The following is a 19,213-nucleotide window of genomic DNA, read 5'->3' as shown; positions in this document are numbered from 1 at the left end:
TGCATTTGGTGACAGCGTTCAATGAGGAGTCACAGAAGATGAGGCAGGACGAGAGTGTTAGAACCAGGTCTGGGGAGACCCTGGAGTGCCATGCTAAGGTGATTGGACTTTATCCTGTAGGCCCACGGGGAACCCCTCAAAGAGCCCAGTGGCTGCGTGGGGGACGGTTGGAGTAGGGAAAAACTGAAAATACGGGCTTCTGTTGAGATATTAAGAAGCCCTGGTGATGCAGTGGTTAAGCGCTCAGCTGCTAACTGACGGGTTGGCAGTTTGAACCCACCAGCTGCTCAGCTGGAAAAAGACCTGGCATTATAGTGTCTGTAAAGATTTATAGCCTTGGAAACCCTATGGTGCAGTTCTACTGTATCCTATAGGGTCACTATAAGTCGGAATTGACAGCAATAGGTTGGTTGAGACGTTAAGGTCTCTGGGTGGTACAAATGGTTTGTGCTCGACTACTAAACTAAAGGTTGGCAGTTCGAACACACCCAGCAGCTGTGGAAGAAAGGCCCGGTGATCTGTTTCTGTAAAGATTACAGCCAGTACAGAGCAGTTCTACTCTGTAACAAATGGGATCCCCTTGAGTCAGAATTGACAGCAACAAATTTGAATTTTTTTGGTTTAGGGTTTAAGAATGAGGGTATTAATCGGAGCACAATTTAAAATAGCAACAAAGTAAAGGGCCTAATGTCCAGTAAGAGGATGCATTAAAAAATTAAAAAAAAATACTGTGTATTTATATGATAGACTAATATATTGCTGCTATGAACATATTGGAAACCCTCGTGCTGTAGTGGTAATTACTACCGCTGCTAACCAACAGGTCGGCAGTTCGAATCCGCCAGGTGCTCCCTGGGAACTCTATGGGGCAGTTTTACTCTGTCTTATAGGGTCGCTAGGAGTCGGAATCGACGGCAGTGGGCTTGGTTTTTGGTTTTATAAACATATTTTCAAAGCATTCTTAAAGACTTGGGGAGGAGTTTGCAATATAGTGGTAGATGAAAGAAGCAGAATCTAGGCCACGTAGCACCCTGCGCGATAACACACAGTCTGGAAGGAGAGGTACCAAAGGCTCACTGTGATTCTCTCTGGGTACTGAGATCGTGTGTGATTTTCATTTTCTGTCTTTGCTACTTTTTTCAGTTTTTGAAATTTCCCATAGAAATGTACATTACTTTTGAATTCAGAAAAATCAAGTAAAAAGATTGATTTCAAATCGAGGTTTGCCCACTGTAATTGAGTACGGTGGCCTCAGGAGCCTGATTTAGAGCAGAGGATGAAGGTAGTCGAAAGCCGAAGTGGCGGAACTTGCTGACGATCGGATATGGGAGAAATAGAGAGGCAAAAGCCAAAGATGACGTAAACCTCGCCTCTTCAGTGCCCTCTCAATGCAGCGGCCAGCACAACTCGTGTCGTGTAAATCGGATCACCTTCCTTCTCTGCTCAAAGCCCTCCCACCCGGCTCCGAACCTTTAGAGCCACTTATGAGGCTCACAGAAACGCTCCTGCCCCGTCCTGGGGTTATCCCTGTGACTTCAGAGCCCCCTGCTCTACGTCTCCCTTGCTCTGCTCTGGCTGCTCTGGCCTCCTCCCTATTCCTCATGCCCCTGCCTCAGGGCCCTTGCACTTGCACCCCCTCTGCCTGGAATGCTTTAACTTGCCTTCTCAACTTCTTCAGGTCCTCATGTTCCCTTCTCAGTGAGGTCTTTTCTGGCCAACCTTCCCCAAATTGTAGCCGTCTGGCACTCCTGGCCTTTCCCTGCTTAATTTTTCTCCTTAGCATATGTCGCCACCTAACGTAACCATGTATTTTACTTGTCTATTTTTTGTCTCCTCCACTAGAATGTAGATTTAACAAGGGCAAGAATTGTGTCTATTTACTGGGGTCGGCCCAGCACCTAGAATGGCTTCTGGCACAGAATTAACGCTAAATAAATGCTCATTGACTGAAGGAGTCCGTGGATGGTTAAGTGCCCACTGCTGACTGAAAGGTTGTCAGTTCGAGCCCCACTCAGCCTGGCCATCTGCTTCCTAAAGGTTTAAAAAAAAACAGCCTTAAAAACCCTATGGGGTACAGTTCTACTTTGCACACAAGGGGTCGCGGTGAGTTGGAATAGACTCAATGGCAACTGGTTTGGTCCGACTGACTGGATGACCATAATCTCAATAGAGAATAAACCACCAAAACCAAACCCACTGCCATTGAGTCGATTCTGACTCATAGCGATCCTATAGGACAGAGTAGAACTGCCTGACAGTTTCCAAGGAGTGCCTGGTGGATTCGAACTGCCGACCTTTTGGTTAGCAGCTGTAGCACTTAACCGTTACACCACCAGGGTTTCCCAAAGGAGAATACAAACATTCAAGTTACCACCAAAAGACTCAGATTCACCATTGTTTTAAAAGAGGTGTGAATTTAGAATTCTTTCAATAGACAGCTCCCTTGATACATACAGAGTTAGATTCCGTTTTTAAGAATCCCATTTCTACATGATTTTATTTGTTTTTGTGGCAGTAACTTGAGGAGCAGAGTAATAGAAATGGGAGGATTTATTCCCAGCCCTGTTGCCATCCATTATAGGTAACCCCAGGGAACAGCAGTTAGCTATATTCTCTATTACTAAAGAGAGATGAGGATCACATAGGCCCAGAACAATCCAAACCCCAATAAACCCAAACCGGTTGTCAGTGGTGTCAGTAGGAAGGTGGGGGAGGAGGGGGTGTGTGGAGCACATTGGGTGATACTGTCGGGGGCGTGACACCAAAATGACCATCCATAAAATTTTTGTGCAGCGTTTCAGCAGAAATTTATCATTTTTAATAAAAATATCCCTGTAGTTAGTTATAGCAACAAAAATATTTTTTGTAAGCCCAGCTTACATGTATCAATATACACAACAAGGCTAAACTTCTGTGCCAGTTTACTTTTTGAACCTTCTAATTGTATGAGACGGAATCGACTCGACGGCACTGGGTTAATTCCTCTCCTGGTGACCTAGTGGTTAAGTGCTACAGCTGCTAACCAAAAGGTCGGCAGTTCAAATCCACGAGGCGCTCCTGTGTGGGGCAGCTCTACCCTGTGCTATGAGGTCTCTGTGAGTTGGAATTGACTCAATGGTAATGGGTTTGGTTTTTTTTTTTTTTTTTTGGTTTAATGCCCTCAGGTCAGAGCTGTCTTTATTACCCAAGTACAACGAGCTTCGAATCACGTGTTTACATCTGCACACGCTACAAGCTCTCACTGTTGTTTTTGTTGCTGCCTGTGTGCTTATAGAAACCCTGGTGGTATAGTGGTTAAGTGCTACGGCTGCTAACCAAAAGGTCGGTAGTTCAAATCCATCAGGTGCTCCTTGGAAACTCTATGGGGCAGTTCCACTCTGTCCTATAAGGTTGCTATGAGTTGGATTCGACTCAACAGCAATGGGCTTGGTGTTTTTCTAGTCGCTGATTTTGTCAAATTTTCTGGTGTTTTAGCTACAATATTGTAATTAGCATTTGTGAACCTATATCAATAACTTGAGAATGAAGTAGTAATTAAAGAAGAAGAAGGAGTGATGTTTGGGAGAGTAACATTAGTACAAAAAAACATTACTAAGGATTTTGTGTGGTCTGGTACAGGAGGAGGTCCATGAGGTCCATGTCGCACTGGGTGACAACAACCTAGTGACACCACTGCCTGTTGCCGTTGAGTCATAGTGACAGAGTAGCACTGCCCCATAGTGTTTCCAAGGCTGTAGTCTTTATCGAAGCAGATTGTCACGTCTTTTTCCCATGGAGTGGATGGTGGGTTCGAACCACTGACCTTTTGGTTAACAGCCAAGTGCTTAACCACTGTACCACCAGGGCTCCCTCAGAGCAATCCACAGAGCGTGAATCCAGAGCATGCTGGGCCTTCAGACTGTTCCCTCTAGGATCATAATCATGGAGTGAACTCGTTGCTGTTCCCAGTGTGGCCCACCAGGTGGTGATGGAACATCACACATTGACCCAGAAATCAGCGCTGGGCAGGAGAAAGCCAGGAGAGCCTGGTGCAGACAGAAGTCAGCGCTGGGCAGGAGAAAGCCAGGAGAGCCTGGTGCAGACAGAAGTCAGCGCTGGGCAGGAGAAAGCCAGGAGAGCCTGGTGCAGGCAGAAGTCAGCGCTGGGCAGGAGAAAGCCAGGAGAGCCTGGTGCAGGCAGAAGTCAGCGCTGGGCAGGAGAAAGCCAGGAGAGCCTGGTGCAGACAGAAGTCAGCGCTGGGCAGGAGAAAGCCAGGAGAGCCTGGTGCAGACAGAAGTCATCGCTGGGCAGGAGAAAGCCAGGAGAGCCTGGTACAGGCAGAAGTCAGCGCTGGGCAGGAGAAAGCCAGGAGAGCCTCGTGCAGGCAGAGATGCCCTGTCCACCTCCAAGCAGGGCCATTCTGAGTGTTCCTATGGGGACTACAGAGACACTTCCAGAATAATCATTGCTAACATGCATGAAGTGCTTCCCAAAGGCCAGGCACTGTGGCACTCATGTGCGTAATCTCTTTTGCTCTTCTGAGTCAGCTTCTGAAGTAGGCACTATAACGGTCCGCACTTTTCAGGTGAGGAACTGAAGCACAAAGAGGAGATTAAGTAGTTCACCACGTGCCTCAGTGCTAGTGAAGGTGCAGATAGGAAGTGAACCCAGAACCCCACATTTAACCCCGCCCAACCCTCCAGCCACACAGCAAATGCCGGGCCCTTGCTGTGCACTCTGACGGCACAGATGGTGTCCCTTTCCCTGCCCTTGCATTCTTGGTCCCCAGCACAGTGGTTGACACCAAGCCACACTCAGAACTGAAGGAATGGACTATGGAAAGCTGAAGGGGTAAGAACATAAGCTGGTAATTAACAGCACAGACAGGATTTACTCATGCAATCACCCAGAGCTCTTCCTTAGTGAAAAATGAAATGAAATTGAAAACGGACTTGCTCCAGTCTAAACTGTGTGAGCCCCACAATCTAACTCTTGCTTCCCTGTCCTGAAAAACTGTGGTTTGACTGTGCTCCCCACGGCCAAGCACATTCTGTTCCTACCCCTCTGCTCCCAGGGGGCATGTGCATCTATTTCCCTATCCCTCCCCATCACGCTATCCACCCCCTTGGAGCTCCTGTAGCTTCTGTTGATATCTTCCTTGAGACGTTGGTGTCTGGGGAAGAGTGTTTTGCTTTGTGTTACAGCTCCCTGGGTTTATGTGCAGCTCCGCTCCTGACCACATGCTCCTCCTGGGAAATCACAAGATGGGACTGAGTTTGAATCTTCACTCTTACTTTGGGCAAATTACCTCCTATCATGTCTGAGCTGTTTCTTCATCAATGTTGTTAGTTGCTATTGAGTTGCTGTTGACTCTGACTCATGACGACTTTATATATAAACAGAAGGAAGTGGGTCCTGCACCATCTTCATGATTGCTGGTATGTTTGAGTCCATTGTTGTAGCTATCGTATGTTTGAGCTTATCTTCCTTGTGATCCTTAGGGTTTTTATTGGCTAATTTTTGGAAGTAGATCCCCAGGCCTTTCTTCCTAGTCTATCTTAGTTTGGAAGCTCTGCTGAAACTTGTCCACCATAGGTGATGCTGGTGATATTTGAAATACTGGTGACATACCTCCAGTATCACAACAACATGCAAGCCACCACAGTATAACAAAACTGGCAGACAGGTGGTGGTCTTCATCAATAAAATAGAGCAATACCTGCTTCGTGATTTTGCTGTGTGATTAAATGATACAAGCTGCTCATCTGCCTGGCATCTTATAGGTACTCAGAAAATGTTAGCTCTCTTTATCATTGAGAGTGGGCCTGTTTGGGCTTATCAAATCCTAGTGGGTGGTGATTTTTATAAAAAATTAAGTTATTAGAAAAAAAAATTGCTGTCGAGTCGATTCCAACTCATAGCGACTCTATAGTACAGAGTAGAACTGCCCCATAGAGTTTCCAAGGAGCAGCTGGTAGATTCGAACTACCGACCTTTCGGTTAGTAGCCACACTCCTTAACCACTGCACCACCAGGATATTGGCAGATTTCCAATAAACATATGAGGGAGTTGAACAAAAAGATTGCTTTGTATTGCTAACATTGTATTGCATCTGCGCTGCCGTTGGAGACTAAGGTGAGCTGGGAGCTGGACAGGAGTCCACTCTGAGCCCCTTGAGGTCACTGCACTGACTGGGCTCTCAGCTTCCATCTGGAATGCACCTCTCTTCTTAACCTAGCCACGGCAGGACCTGGGGACCCCACAAAGTCTGCCCCCTATGCTGTGACAAACACCTAAGACTTGTTGGCATTTTGAACTATTTGCTTCCAATAGGCAAAAAAAAAAAAAAAAGATTATGATTTATTTTATTAATAAATGTTTGCAGACCAAATCTTTACAAAAAAGATCAAGAATAGCCCAAACAGGTTGAAGAAACCGGACTGGAGCAAGTGTGCTGGTAAGTGTTAACAATCAGCTCTCTTAGGGAAAGCGTGTGTGTGTGTGTGTGTGTGTGTGTGTGTGTGTATACCAAACAAACCAACCAACCAACCAACCATCAAGTAAACAATCAACCAAACAAAACCCAGTTGTCATAGAGTAAATTCCTACTGATTGCAACCACATGTATTTCAGAGTAGAACTACTTCACAAGGTTGTCAATGGCTGTGACCTGGGGGGCACAAACAGTTTGCACTCAACTACCAACCTCAAGTTTGGCCTTTGAACCCCCCCAGCAGTACTGCTGAGGAAAGCCCTGGTGATCTGCTTTTGTAAAGATAAGAGCCAGGAAAACCCTATGGAGCAGTTCTATTCTGTAACACATGGGGTTGCCCCAAGTCAGAACTGACTCAATGGCGGCCTTTTTTTTTTTTTTTAAAACCTTTCAGAAGTAGATTGCCAGGCCTTTCTTCCAAGGTGCCTCTGGGTGGATTCAAACCTTCAACCTTTTGGTTGGTAGCCAAGTGCTTGACCATGTGCTCTACCCAGGGATTTCACATACATATACATACATGTATTTATTATAAATTTAACTGATACACAGAATGTATAGCACACAATTTACAAATAATAAAATATCTAATAATCTTTTATAAATCTCAGGCCTGTAACTTCAGTGTGACTTGGTGTTTCTTGCAAACTCCACCATCACTTTTTAGAATTTTATCACCAAGTGTGTCAACATCATACCAAGTGGCTATGGATCCCTTCACCGTGTTGCCCCAGATTTCTGTGCCTCTGCATGTTCTTTCCAACTGTGTCACTTGGCAAAGTCCTACCAAAAACCAAATCCAGGGCTGTCGTGTCAATTCCAACTCATAGGGACCCTATGGGACAGAGTAGAACTGCCCCATAGGGGTTTCCAAGGCTGTAAATCTTTATGGAAGCAGACAGCCACATCTTTCTCCTGTGGAGCAGCTGATAGATTCCAACCACCAACCTTTCAGTCAGCAGCCAAGTGCTTTAATGACTTCGCCATCAGGGCTCCTGGCAAAGTCGTACAGTACTTTCCAATCCATGCAGAGACCTTGCCTTCTCTGAGAAGGATTTCCTCATGCTTCTACTGCACGCCTAGTTTTGCACCTTTTGTATAATAACTGCGTCTCTTGCCTCAATGTCCAATACATACCAGGCATGCGCTAGACACTTCAAGGGCAGAATCTCTAATTTTACCAACAACTGAGCCAAGCTGTGCCCATTTTGCAGATGAAGAAATAGTGACTCAGAGTGGTTGACTAACTTGCCCAAGGTCACACAGCTAGACTAGGTAGCAGAGCTCTAAGCTGAACCTGTCTGTGACTCTTCTTCCAATTATAACCCACAATGATGTAGAAAGCTGAGGAAGACTTGGCCCCTGCCCACAAGAAACAAGTGGAGGGGAGAGAGAGCTGTAATTTAGTTAAGTAGCCAGCATACTGCACTCTGAGATTGCCAACGGGAGCAGATGTGAAGTCCTCTCTAAGGAAGGGGATACTGGGTAGAGATAAGGCTGTACTTCCCACACCCAGTTGCTGGTGCCTCTCAGCCCTCGAGGAATGAATTTTCCTGCCTACCGAAGGGATGGGGAACTGGCGTTTATCTGTGCTGTTCAACGCCAGCTTTCACAAAGACTCTGGAGATGGCCCAAGGACTGGGGTCACAGCCATGGGCCCAGCCTGTCCCCACTATAAGCCCAGCATTGGAATTATACAAAGGAACGTTAGCTTTGCAGGGACGGATTACTGAACAAGCAAGGTATTCATGGGTTTACTTGTGTTTACTTACTAATCTGTAGTGCACAATTTCACATGGTGAAAAAAACAAGTAATCCCATGTGTACCTTGTTTACCGTGAACCTGTGAGTAGCGTGTTTGCTGGTTAATCCGCCAGTTTGGGAGGGAGCCGGGAGCGAGGTTCTAGCTGACTGCTCACTGTGTGGCTTGGGACTTCAGTTTCCTACTTGGAAAACAAGGGGTCTGGGAGGGTTGGTTAAAATTCTTCCTCCACTCAGTGGGGTCAGAGAATCTGGGTGTTTATCTGGATTTGAAGAAGCCCTGGTGGCGCAATGGTTAAAACACTCAGCTACTAAAAGAAGGGTTGACAGTTTGAATCCACCAGCCTCTCCATGTGAGAAAAGACCTGGCCATCTGCTCCCATAAAGATTACAGCCTGGGAAACCCTATGGGGCAGTTCTACCCTGTCATATAGGGTTGCTATGAGTTGGAATCCACTGGAAGGAGCTCAACAATGATGTTATTCCGCCAGAGGGCGGCAAATCCTAGCTCCTGACAACTTGAGTCCTGAGTAAAAAGGGGTGGTTTGGAGGTGGAAGCGCAGAGGAGGTGACAAGTGTGAGTTGAGTGTGATGAAGTGCGTGGGGTTGTGTGGAAGCAATTAGGGATGTGTGTGAGCGAGCGCGCGAGAGAGCAGGAGCACTAACGTTCTTACAACCACCTACAGCAGTCACCACCCCCCTCCCCCCCATCTATCTACCCCACTTACCGCATCTCCAACCACTTGCTGCCTCCCTTACTCTACTCCTGCCACCCTGGGTCCTACTTCTTCCTCCAGCACTTCACGAAATATCTGCCTCAGGGCCTTGTGCTTGCTGTCCCTTTGGCTTGGAACACTTGTCCCCTAGACATGTGCAGGGCCCCTCCCTTTCTTCCTCCATGAGGCCTTTTCTAACCCCCTATAGGCAGCCACCTCCCACAGTGGACAGACACCTCCCACAGGGACAGACACCTCCCACAGGGGACAGGCACCTCCCATAGGTGACGGGCACCTTCCACAGGGGACGGGCAACTCCCACAGGGGACAGGCACCTCACACAGGGGACAGGCACCTCCCACAGGGGACAGACACCTCCACAGGCTTGCTAAGATATAGGTGCCAGTTTCAGGACTAGGCTCTACCCTCAGTTGCCACTCTCACCTTTGTCCTGGTGATATCAGAAAACCATTGAGGGGCGTTGCCACTCAGAGGCAGGCAGAACTGGGGAAAGAAGCTATTTCTCCCTCCTCCTCTGTGGGGTAAGAGGAATATGTTTCACACTGTAGGCTGAGGGAGGAAGACCCCAAAATAATCACTTGTGAAATTTGGGTGCCTAAGCCCTCCACTTGCCTCCCCCCCACACTAAATTGGGAACCATTTTATCTACAAGTGGCTAAGGGACTGGCCTGAGGGAATGAGCAGTGGTGGTTGTTGGTGGACAGATAGGCAGGAGACTGGAGACCCATGGCTCAGGGGATGACCAGGCGAAGAGAGGGTCTGAGGAGAGTGGATGCCACTCGAGCTCGCTGACTGCTGGGGTGGTCGGCTGTGGGTTTGCTGGGGCACGGCTGGGGTTGAAGAGGCGCTAGCTGCAGAGACTCATGGCCTGGTGGGGTCAGGTGGAAGATGTTGCTGATGGTTCAAGGGACTTTCCAATGCAAGGGGCTGTCCACCATTTGTCTCCAGACTAGCAGAATGACCCAACAAGGGGAGGCCTGTGCCCTTTCCAAGGGCAACACCTACTGTAGGGAAACTTTCATCTCCCACCCATGTCTCTTCCCCTAAAGGGGAGGTGCAGAGAAGAGTCAACCTTTCCCCACCCATCCAGCACCTAGAGCCCAAAATGGGGATTGGGGGAAGTTTTAATTGGACAGAAGACTGAGGTTTGCAAATGAATGAGAACCTGGAATGAAAGCATAGTAAGAACCAAAAGAAACCACAAAGTTATAATGCAGAGCTCAACAGTGTGTGATGGGAACAGGGAGTCCTAGCATTGCCAGGAAGCAGCTGGAAAAAATAAAGATAAGTCCTTGAACTCTCTGTGCCTCAGTCTCCACATCTGTAATGTGGGGATAATAACGCGTCTACCTCTTAGAGGTGTTTTGGGGATTAGCTGAGTTAATCTATGTAGAGTGCTTGGGACAGTGCCCGGCACACAGAAGTTGCTATCAAGATTTGCTGTTAGTCTTTCCCCAAGTTGTGACTTCTCAATTCATCAATGAGATGTGTTTTCTTTCCACGTTATTCAGTAACAGACATCTCTGTGTTCTGGAAACTCACATTTTGTGTGAGAGGGTTGGGGATTCCCTAAGGCCAGGCCATGGAGGCCACCCCAGGACCCTCAGTTCAAGGTACAACCTCCACCGCCCAGGGCTTTCGGCAGCCCCAGCTCACTGACCCTCAGGGGCTGTGCCAGGGTTTCTCAGGGAAGACGGAGTGGTAGTGTCCACAGAGAAAAAGTGTAAGAGCATTTTGCTTTACAAACAGGGCTGGATACAGTCCACGCTGGGGAGACCAGTCTCCTCAGCACATCCCTGCCAGGAGGGAATTCACCCCAGCAAGCTTCAAAAAGTGGAATTGCAAAAAGCACTGGGAGAAGAATCTTCCGGAACCTTATCAGGGAACCTTCAGGTAGGTCTCCCCAGGGCAACTGTTTCTCTTCCAACACTACTACACACTTGAGTCCCTTAGCAAGGGCTACCTCCCCTCATTGGAGATTTCTTGGGGAGATAATTAACTCCGGTTTCCCTTCCCTCATTGAGGACAGTTGTTGTTAGCTGCCATTGAGTCAACTTGACTCATGGGAGCCCCATGTCAACAGAATGAAAAGCTGCCTGGTTCTATGCCATCCTCATGATCGGTTGTGGATTGGACAGGTGTAATCCATGGGGTTTTAACTGGCTTATTTTTTAAAGTAGATCTCCAGACCTTTCTTCCTGGTCTTAGTCTGGAAGCTCTGCTGAAACCTGTTCAGCATCATAGCAACATGCACCACGCCTCCACTGACAAATGGGTGGTGGCTGTGCATAAGGCGCACTGGCCAGGAATCGAACCTGGGTCTACAGCATGGAAGGTGAGAATTCTACCACTGAATCACCAGTGACCTCTAGACCATTGAGGATGCACGATATGAAACCCAAAGGGTTCCCTTCTCCCCTTCACAGTGTTCTCGAAGGAGACCAACCAGATCATGGGATATCAGCTGTAACAGCCAAACGAAGCCTTTCATGTTTAGAACCAGCTCCGTTTCACAGAATAGAAGCCCATTTAGAAAACGCTGGGTTCTGGGCAGCAAGCAGCCCTCATTGGATGAACAGGAGTTGGCCCGTTAAGAAAACAAAACCCTCCTGTCACCCGGGGTCCCCTCCCTCCCCTGCAACAGTAAGACACTCAGTGGAGCCGAGAGGTGAAGTTCTTGTTTATTGTTGCTGCAACTCTTACAGACATTAGCGTTCAGTTAAATAAGGAGAGCTAGCACATCAAATACATCACGACCCCCAAACCAAACGACTTCTGCCACGCGACAGAGGAGGGGAAGGAGGGCGGGGCCCTAACATTCATTGGGAGTGCGATGTCGACATTCCAGACTCACGGGGATAGATATCTTCTTTATATATTTATTTATATTTATATATAGAGATGTTGAGTTCTGTGTATACAAAGAACGATATTGTTACAAATACAATACTAGACTTCTCCTGACGCTTTACAATAAGCTCTATGCCACCCTCTTTACAGAACAAAAGTACAAGTTGATACTCTAGGTGCTGTGCTATGTACACGGAGTTCCGTTCCCACAGTCCTCACACACTGCCTGGAGGGAGGAGGAAATAAAAGCCCAAATCGTGTGCTCCAGTCAACCCAAACCAGGGAAGGAGAAGACAGATGGGACATGCACACTGACAAGTGGCCTTGTGGATGAGGGAGGGGAGAAATAAGGACGAGGCAGCCCCTGCATGTAAACATTGGTAACAGCTACACCACCAGTCGAGAGACCCAAGAAGGGCCTGGGGACAGGTTTTCACCAGCGTGTGGACAGTGAGTGCCTGCGCGCATGGGGCTGCTGCAGGGTCAGAGGAGCGTGGGGGGAGGTAGTAGGTTACTGTGGGACTCTTGGAGGGCCAGTGTTGATGGGCAATGAGCTGAAAGCAAACCGGCCCTTGGGAACGCAGAGTCACTCTGGGGAGGGGAGGGAGGTGCTGCTTGAGAACTGTGCTCCGGGTATCGGTCATTTGGGGTTTCCTCCTCTTATGAACCCAAGGCTGACGGTGGCTCCCTGAAATGCTCACATTTGTGAGGGCAGAAGCAGGGTAGGTTCTGGTGCATCCTGGCAAGGCCAGGAGGGATAGGCAGACCTGGGAGTTGGTCCCCAAAGTGGAGTCACCAGCATGTCCTAGCCAAGTGCCAAGAGTGGCTTTTTGCCCAGGCAATGGTGGGGAAGGCTGCTCTGTACATGGTCTTCCCAGGTATGCCTCATTTTACACAAATACCGCATGCCTTCTGCGTTTGTTTGCTGGTCAGTCCCTCCCCCTGTGAGGCACCCTCAGAAGTGCTGCCATGGCACTTATGAAAATATCTCACTGGTGGAGGGTGAGGCTGGCAAACAAACACAGAAGGTGCGTGTTATTTGCTTAAAAATACGGCACAGGGTGTATATGTATTTATATACCTATCTATATTGGAGCATCAAAAGGGAAGTAAACCACCTCTTCTCAGGGGACTTCCAAAATTGGAGTTACTAAATACTAGAATTTAATATTTAAGACTCCTATTCCTAAGGAGCCCTGGTGGTACAGTGGTTAAGTGCGTGGCTGCTAACTGAAAGGTTGGCAGTCTGAATCCACCAGCAGCCACTCTGTGGGAGAACGATGTGGCAGTCTGCTCCCATAAAGATTTCCAGCCTTGGAAACCCTGTCGGACAGTTCCACTCTGTCCTATAGAGTTGCTATGAGTGGGAATGGACTCGAGAGCAATGGGGTTGGCTTTTTTGGTTTACTCTTAAGTTGGAGTTCCTGGGTGATGCAAATGATTAAATGCTGGCCTACTATCTGAAAGGTTGATGGTCCAAACCCACCCAGGGGTGCCTCGGAAGAAAAGCCTGGTGGTCTGCTTCTGAAAGGTCACAGCCATAGAAACCCTATGGAGCAGTTCTACTCTGAAACACATGGGGTCGCCACAAGTCAGAATGGATGGCAACTGGTTACTGGTGACTCCTAAGTTAACCAAACATAGGTTAGCGCCCTCTGTCCAAGGGTAGCAGGGGAAAGAGAACCCACTTCAGTTGGGTGAACCTATTCCAAGCCCCAGCGATGTTCACTCTGGGGGTGAGAAACCAGTGATATGAACCTAGAAGCATGCGGTGGATAAATAATCTTATGCTAAAAGGCTTCTAGGAGGGCTCACACAACTGTCTCTCTCAGCACCTCTCAAACATGCCAAGATGTTTGTGCAACAGGAAGAAAAAGCATTTTCTCCCTCCTCCCTCCTTTAGGTGAAAACGCCTGATTGTATTACTGGGCAGCTACATAGGGATGTACTGGCTGGGCTCCCTTCCCTCGGCCATAAGGGTAGCCCCTGCGGTTCCAGTTGTCCTATCTGGTGCTATTACAGGTGCCCAGGCAGGTGGGTCCCCCTGTGAGCAGACAGGCAAAAGCCCCTCCAGTGATTTGCTAAGGCTCCTGATGCCTGAAATATCCCCAAGGACAACTCATTCCTGTTTTACCCACTCTCTGTTTGGCTGAGGAAGCATAAATTTGTGGCTCTTAAAAAAAAAAAAAAAAAATTTTTTTTTTTTTAGTACTTCAGCATAACATCGGAAACTCTATAGCTTGGTTATTTCAGGACAGGCAAACTAAGAACCTGGAGCCACAGTTCTGGGCTCCTGCATTTGTGGTGGGTCAACCTTGGGGGTGCCCCCCACCCCCAGCAGCACTCTGCTCCGAGCCCTAAGTCCAGAGGGTCTAACCGCCCAGCCCGGCTCCCCCATCCCACTGCGCAGTGCTCTGAGAGGACTTTTGGGTGGCCAGCAGCCTCTTTGTTATGACTGGTTGCACCACAGAAAAACAGAGAGGTCAGCTTCTGATTTCTCTGAGGCCTTCAGCTTTCCTGGTGCTAAGCAGAAACTTCAGAAGGTGCAAAGAGCCTAGGGGAACTGACCACGTGGCTCTCTAATTGACGCCTCTTTTTCCTCATCTGTTTAATTTACTTTCCTCCCTCCCGGGAGCTCCTCTACCCTACGTATAAATATATCCTCCCTAACATTTGCTTGCTGAGATCCTATTTCCACAAGACACAACATAAATATCCCAGATGCAGAGGACAGGGATTATATCAATATTATAAAATATATTAGTTTCTCTTCCCCTGTCTCTACTGAGGTCATGAACAACAAAAACAAAACAACAAAAAACCAAAACACAATCACACCCCACATGAAAACCAAATGCTCTTTGGACCAAGAAGAAGTGAAAAACTGGCTCAGAATAATAAGATTACTAAAACATCTGCACCGACGGTGACGGAATCCATAAATATGAGGCACCTGATGAAAACAAGGAACATTCCACACCAGTCAACACTCTCAGACCCACGAGGCAGCGAGAAGATGTTTCTAGGACACATTGGGGATTCTTAGGCATAGGTTGAGGTCATTACTGTCCCCTTAGTTTTGTGGCTTATGTTCTGTTCTGGCCTTTCCAATGGCACAGGCTGAGCAGAAAAGAGAGTTGGTCCAGCCTTGGGCCGGAAAATGTAACATGCCTGTGCCCTCACATGAGGACCCGGGCCCTAGTCCTCAAGGGGGACAGTCCGTCCTTCCCAGACTCCGTGTGTGTGTGTGTGTCTGTGTGTATGGGGGTAGTGGGGTCCACTCCCTCAGAGGGGGACACTTTGAGCCTAGGTGGTCTGGGAGGTCCAAGCCTCAACCAGAAAGGGATAGTGCAGCACAAGGCCAACCAGTTTTTGTGCCACCCGCCTGTCAGGGCAAGGGGCCACCAGAGAGGCCATGTGGGTGGTCCAAGGGCTCTGTGTGCTATCAGAGGCAGGTCCCAAGGGGGGCACTTTCAGCTTATCTTATTGGTGGTGGGGCGGAGGGAAGGGTGAGATACAAGTGTGACTGTGTGTGTGTGTGTGTGTGTGTGTGTGACAGTGAGATACAGGAGAGGCAGATGAAACCTGCCTGTGTTGATCCAGGGGCCGGTAACCTTGGGACAACCTATGGAGGCTTTGGATGCCCCATGAATTGCCAAGCTCTCTGCGAGGCTATGGTGTCCTTGTGCAAGGCAGCTCCTAAGGCCCATGTTATTAGAAACACAAGTATGTTGAAACTAAAACTAGCTACAGAATGGGTTTAAGTTGGCTCAGAAATTCCGGGTGGAGACAATGTATTGTGCCCACCACACTGTGGGCAGTGCATATCCTCAAAGCCATGGGCTGCCCCCGTCACCACCATATTCCTATACATCCAGGTGAGGAGAGCGTAGATCAGCAACTGGATTTTGGGCACTGCTGAATCAGCTTCTCCACCGCCCCAGAAGGTCCTTCTACAACATCTGCGCCTCCTGGGAAAGGATGATTCCCTGCTGGGCAGCAACAGCCCTCCTCGGGGTACACCCCCCCCCCCCAGCAAGAGGGCCCTTCAAGAGGGTCCTGGGAGGATTGGGGCAGCTCTCCATTCTCAAACGAGTACACACAAAACTTCCCTGGATTAAAAGAAATACAAACTGGAGAGAGACAGAGACCGAAGAGGTCCTTGCGGATTCTCCTCTCCCTGTGCACAACCCAATGCTGAGTGCGAGAGGGAAATGTCGCAGTGGACACACAGATGCAGCACTAGACACACAACCACAAGTGAGGAGAGTCCTCCATGCATGCCGCGAGGTGCGTCAGGGCGCCAGCGCTCAGATGTAAACTGGCTGCTCCTGGGCCGTTAGCAGCCTGTACATGGCGGCTGGCATCGTCTTCATGTGGATCTGAGGGCAGAAAACACTTGTTAACAGGGAGTGGAGGGTCTGGGTGAGCTGGGGAGAGAGGCGGCAAATCACAGCATAAAAAACAATTGCCGTCGAGTTGACTCTGACTTATGGCGACCCCATGTGTGTCAGAGTAGAACTGTGCTCCACAGGGTTTTCAGTGGCTGAGTTTTTGGACATAGATTGCCAGGTCTTTCTTCCAAGGTGCCTCTGGGTGGACTCAAATCTCCAACCTTTCGGTTGGCAGCTGAGTGCATTGACTGTACCACCCAGGGCTCCTCCTCACACCATCGGGGGTTTTGAAAATAGCCCCTTACCCACTAGGCACCTGACCCAGATGGACTTCAGAAAGAATAGAATTCATGAGCTTTCTAAGAAATTAGGCGTGACAGAAAATAATGAAAAACCAAAGCCTAGGTAAGGTTTACTTTCCCGGTCAATGCTCTTATTCCCACCAGGCCTTTTAAAAGTAGAAAACACTGAAATCAGGAAAGTGAGCCTGGGGTCCTTCCTGCTCCTGACTTGCCCCCCTCCCCTTCCTGGCAGACAGCAATGAGCAAATCAGCCCTAGACTCAGGTATGATGAGGCAAGCCCACACCAGGAGACACCTCTGGGGGCTGTTCTGTTGATTTGACTTGGATCTAGACTTAAATTTGCCAGGCACATTTCGTGAGACTAACTGGGGGAAATGGAGAGAATGTGGCCAGCCACAGAGAACAGCAACACAAATCTGCATGTTGAAAAGAGAAGGTGAGCAAATAAAACTGGAGACAAGGCTAAAGGAGGCTCTGTTCTATTTTATGCAGGAGCTCTCCTACCATCACTTACTCTTTGTGGAAATTGGTTTAAAATTTGGTCACAGACAAATGGTTCTGGGTATTAAAGAGTGTCAGGTGATACAAATGGTTAACATGCTTGGCTGCTAATGAAAGGGTGAGGTTCGAGTCCACCCAGAGGTGCCTTGAGGAAAGGCCTGGTGAACTACTTGTGAAAAATCAGCCACTGAAAAGCCTATGGAGCACAGTTTTACTCTGACACACATGGGGTTGCCATGAGTCGGAGTGGATTTGATGGCAACTGGTAGGACTGGAAGGGATACTCAGGAAGGTTTTCTGGAAGGTCTGTGCGGTGGATTAACTACTGTTGTGTGTGGCTTTTCTAGCCATGGTCTTGTTACTCCCATCCAGGTGATTGTGTGATAGGGTAATTGGAGCCTACCAAGGGGATTGGTCAGTTTTGCCTTAAAAGAGAGCCAATTTCAGAGCAAGAAGGAGAGCCCACCACCACCAAAGTGGGAGTGGGCTTCCCGGCCCACGGAGAGAGAAAGCTGAGTGCCTTTGGGCAGAGACAGAGGGCCATGGAGAGGTGTGCCTGTGAGCATAGCCGGGAAGAGGCTATCCTGATGGAAGAACTGTATCCTGAGTGTTCTTGAGCCTGAATTGTAACTGTTTCTTCCCTAATAAGCCCTGTTATTGTGAGTATGGTCTGTGAGTTCTGTATGGCCATTGCAATGACTTATTGAACCCAGTAGAGAGTACTGTGGGAGGGGCGGCTGGTGTCAGAATTGATAGAGATGACGGAGAGAGGAGGCTTGTCCCGCCTCTGCCTCATGGGAGTCAGCCTTGTGCTATTGATCTTGGTTTTCCTTTCCCCCTTGTGGGGTTAGAGGAGGTGAGACACTGCTCCCACACCCTTTTTAGAGTCTTTTTAAGGTCAGGGGCTCCAGAGGACACCTTCAGCTTCTCTCCAGCCCTGGGCCCCAACTCCTACCTCCCCAACAGCATTGGAAAGAATGTGGACGATCTTCTCGTGGGGGGTGGCGACGACACTCTGTCCGTTGATTTCAATGATCCGATGTCCCACACGAACGCCTCCTCTCTCGGCTATTCCTCCTCGCATGAGGCTGCAGATCTACAGAACCAAAGGCCAAGTTACACCCGGTGGGCAGCACCTCACCTCTGAGAACTGGTAGGGACGGAAAACTGTCTTTTCTGGAAGTCCCCTCTGCTAGCACGCTCATCTCTGAAAAGCTGACATGGTTAGGCTTTGGGAATTTGACTCTCTCTTTTTTTTTTTTCTTTCCACAATGACGGTAGCGCATCCGTTCACGCACTTCATGCAAGGAACACAGTGCACGACTGACTGACTGGATTTCACAGCACATTTCATCCTGAGCGCTTGGCTTCCCAGCTGGGTCCTGGTAAAAAGAGCTCTTTTGGCTTGTCACAGGACATCCAATGTTTTTGACTTGTAAACCGTGTGACAAAGGTTAGTATCATTTCCCAGAATCATGACTCAGATTCACCCATTAAACCGCTTAATGCCAGTGGCCTGTTTTTTAGGCTCACAGTTGCGTGAGCCAAAGAGGAGGTTGGCACCAGGGCAGCTGGAGGGGAGATGCCCCTTCGGGCTTCCCAACTCAGCTACTGTTGTGTACACTCATTCCTTACAGAAACAACAGCGGCTGGTTCCTGTTACAGTGTAGCCTACATGTAGTCAGGTAGGCGGTGGGTGGAGGCTGTAGGCTGGTGGCAAAAATGAGCCCGTCAGGTCTGGGATGGTGATCGGCTCGGCAGTGCAGAGAACAACCACCTCCACCTCACACACAAAGCAACTGGAATTTACCCAAAACAGCATGCTTGGATTTACCAAGGCGACCTTTCATTCCACACTGTGCGTCTTTATTTAAAAGCTCATGCAGACAAGCAACACAACATCTTGTGTCTGTGAGTGTGTGGCCCCTTCACTGGCTCAGGTACTTTGGGTCAAAACATTTCTTAGGTACCTTTCCCACTTTTTATTTTGTGGAGTTTTTTTTTTTTTTTAGCCTTTCCCACTTCAGATAAAACTGGAGGCCCCAGTGAACCCTCACCCATTCTATAACTCTGCTAATATTTGAACTTTCAATATTATTCAAATATAAACAAAGCAAACAAGTATAAAGAGATGGAAATATGATGTCAGGCCCAAACTATAAGGAGTGACCCCGCTCATCTCCTAGCAGGCAAATTA

General features: G+C 48.4%; 1 protein-coding gene across 14 annotated transcripts in view; it reads right to left on the bottom strand.

The window, feature by feature from the left end:
* Window positions 1-10,392: 10,392 nt before the first annotated feature.
* The window catches only part of APBA1 (amyloid beta precursor protein binding family A member 1), a 236,980-nt gene continuing 228,159 nt past the window's right edge, over window positions 10,393-19,213 (bottom strand). For 12 of the 14 annotated variants that reach the window (XM_064291241.1, XM_064291239.1, XM_064291240.1 and 9 more), the window contains 2 exons: window positions 17,972-18,112; window positions 10,398-16,200 (listed from right to left, as the gene is read on the bottom strand). In XM_064291241.1, coding sequence (XP_064147311.1) covers window positions 16,129-16,200; window positions 17,972-18,112 — 213 coding nt within the window. In that variant the 3' untranslated portion in view covers window positions 10,398-16,128. Of the gene's footprint in view, window positions 16,201-17,971; window positions 18,113-19,213 lie in introns of all 14 variants that reach the window. The other 2 variants (XM_064291245.1, XM_064291244.1) reach the window with 2 other exon arrangements.

Source organism: Loxodonta africana, chromosome 9, assembly GCF_030014295.1.
Source record: "Loxodonta africana isolate mLoxAfr1 chromosome 9, mLoxAfr1.hap2, whole genome shotgun sequence".
NCBI classification, from domain to species: Eukaryota; Metazoa; Chordata; class Mammalia; order Proboscidea; family Elephantidae; genus Loxodonta; species Loxodonta africana.
Note: the sequence above shows the minus strand (reverse complement) of the source record. Positions and strands in the feature narration are given on the sequence as shown.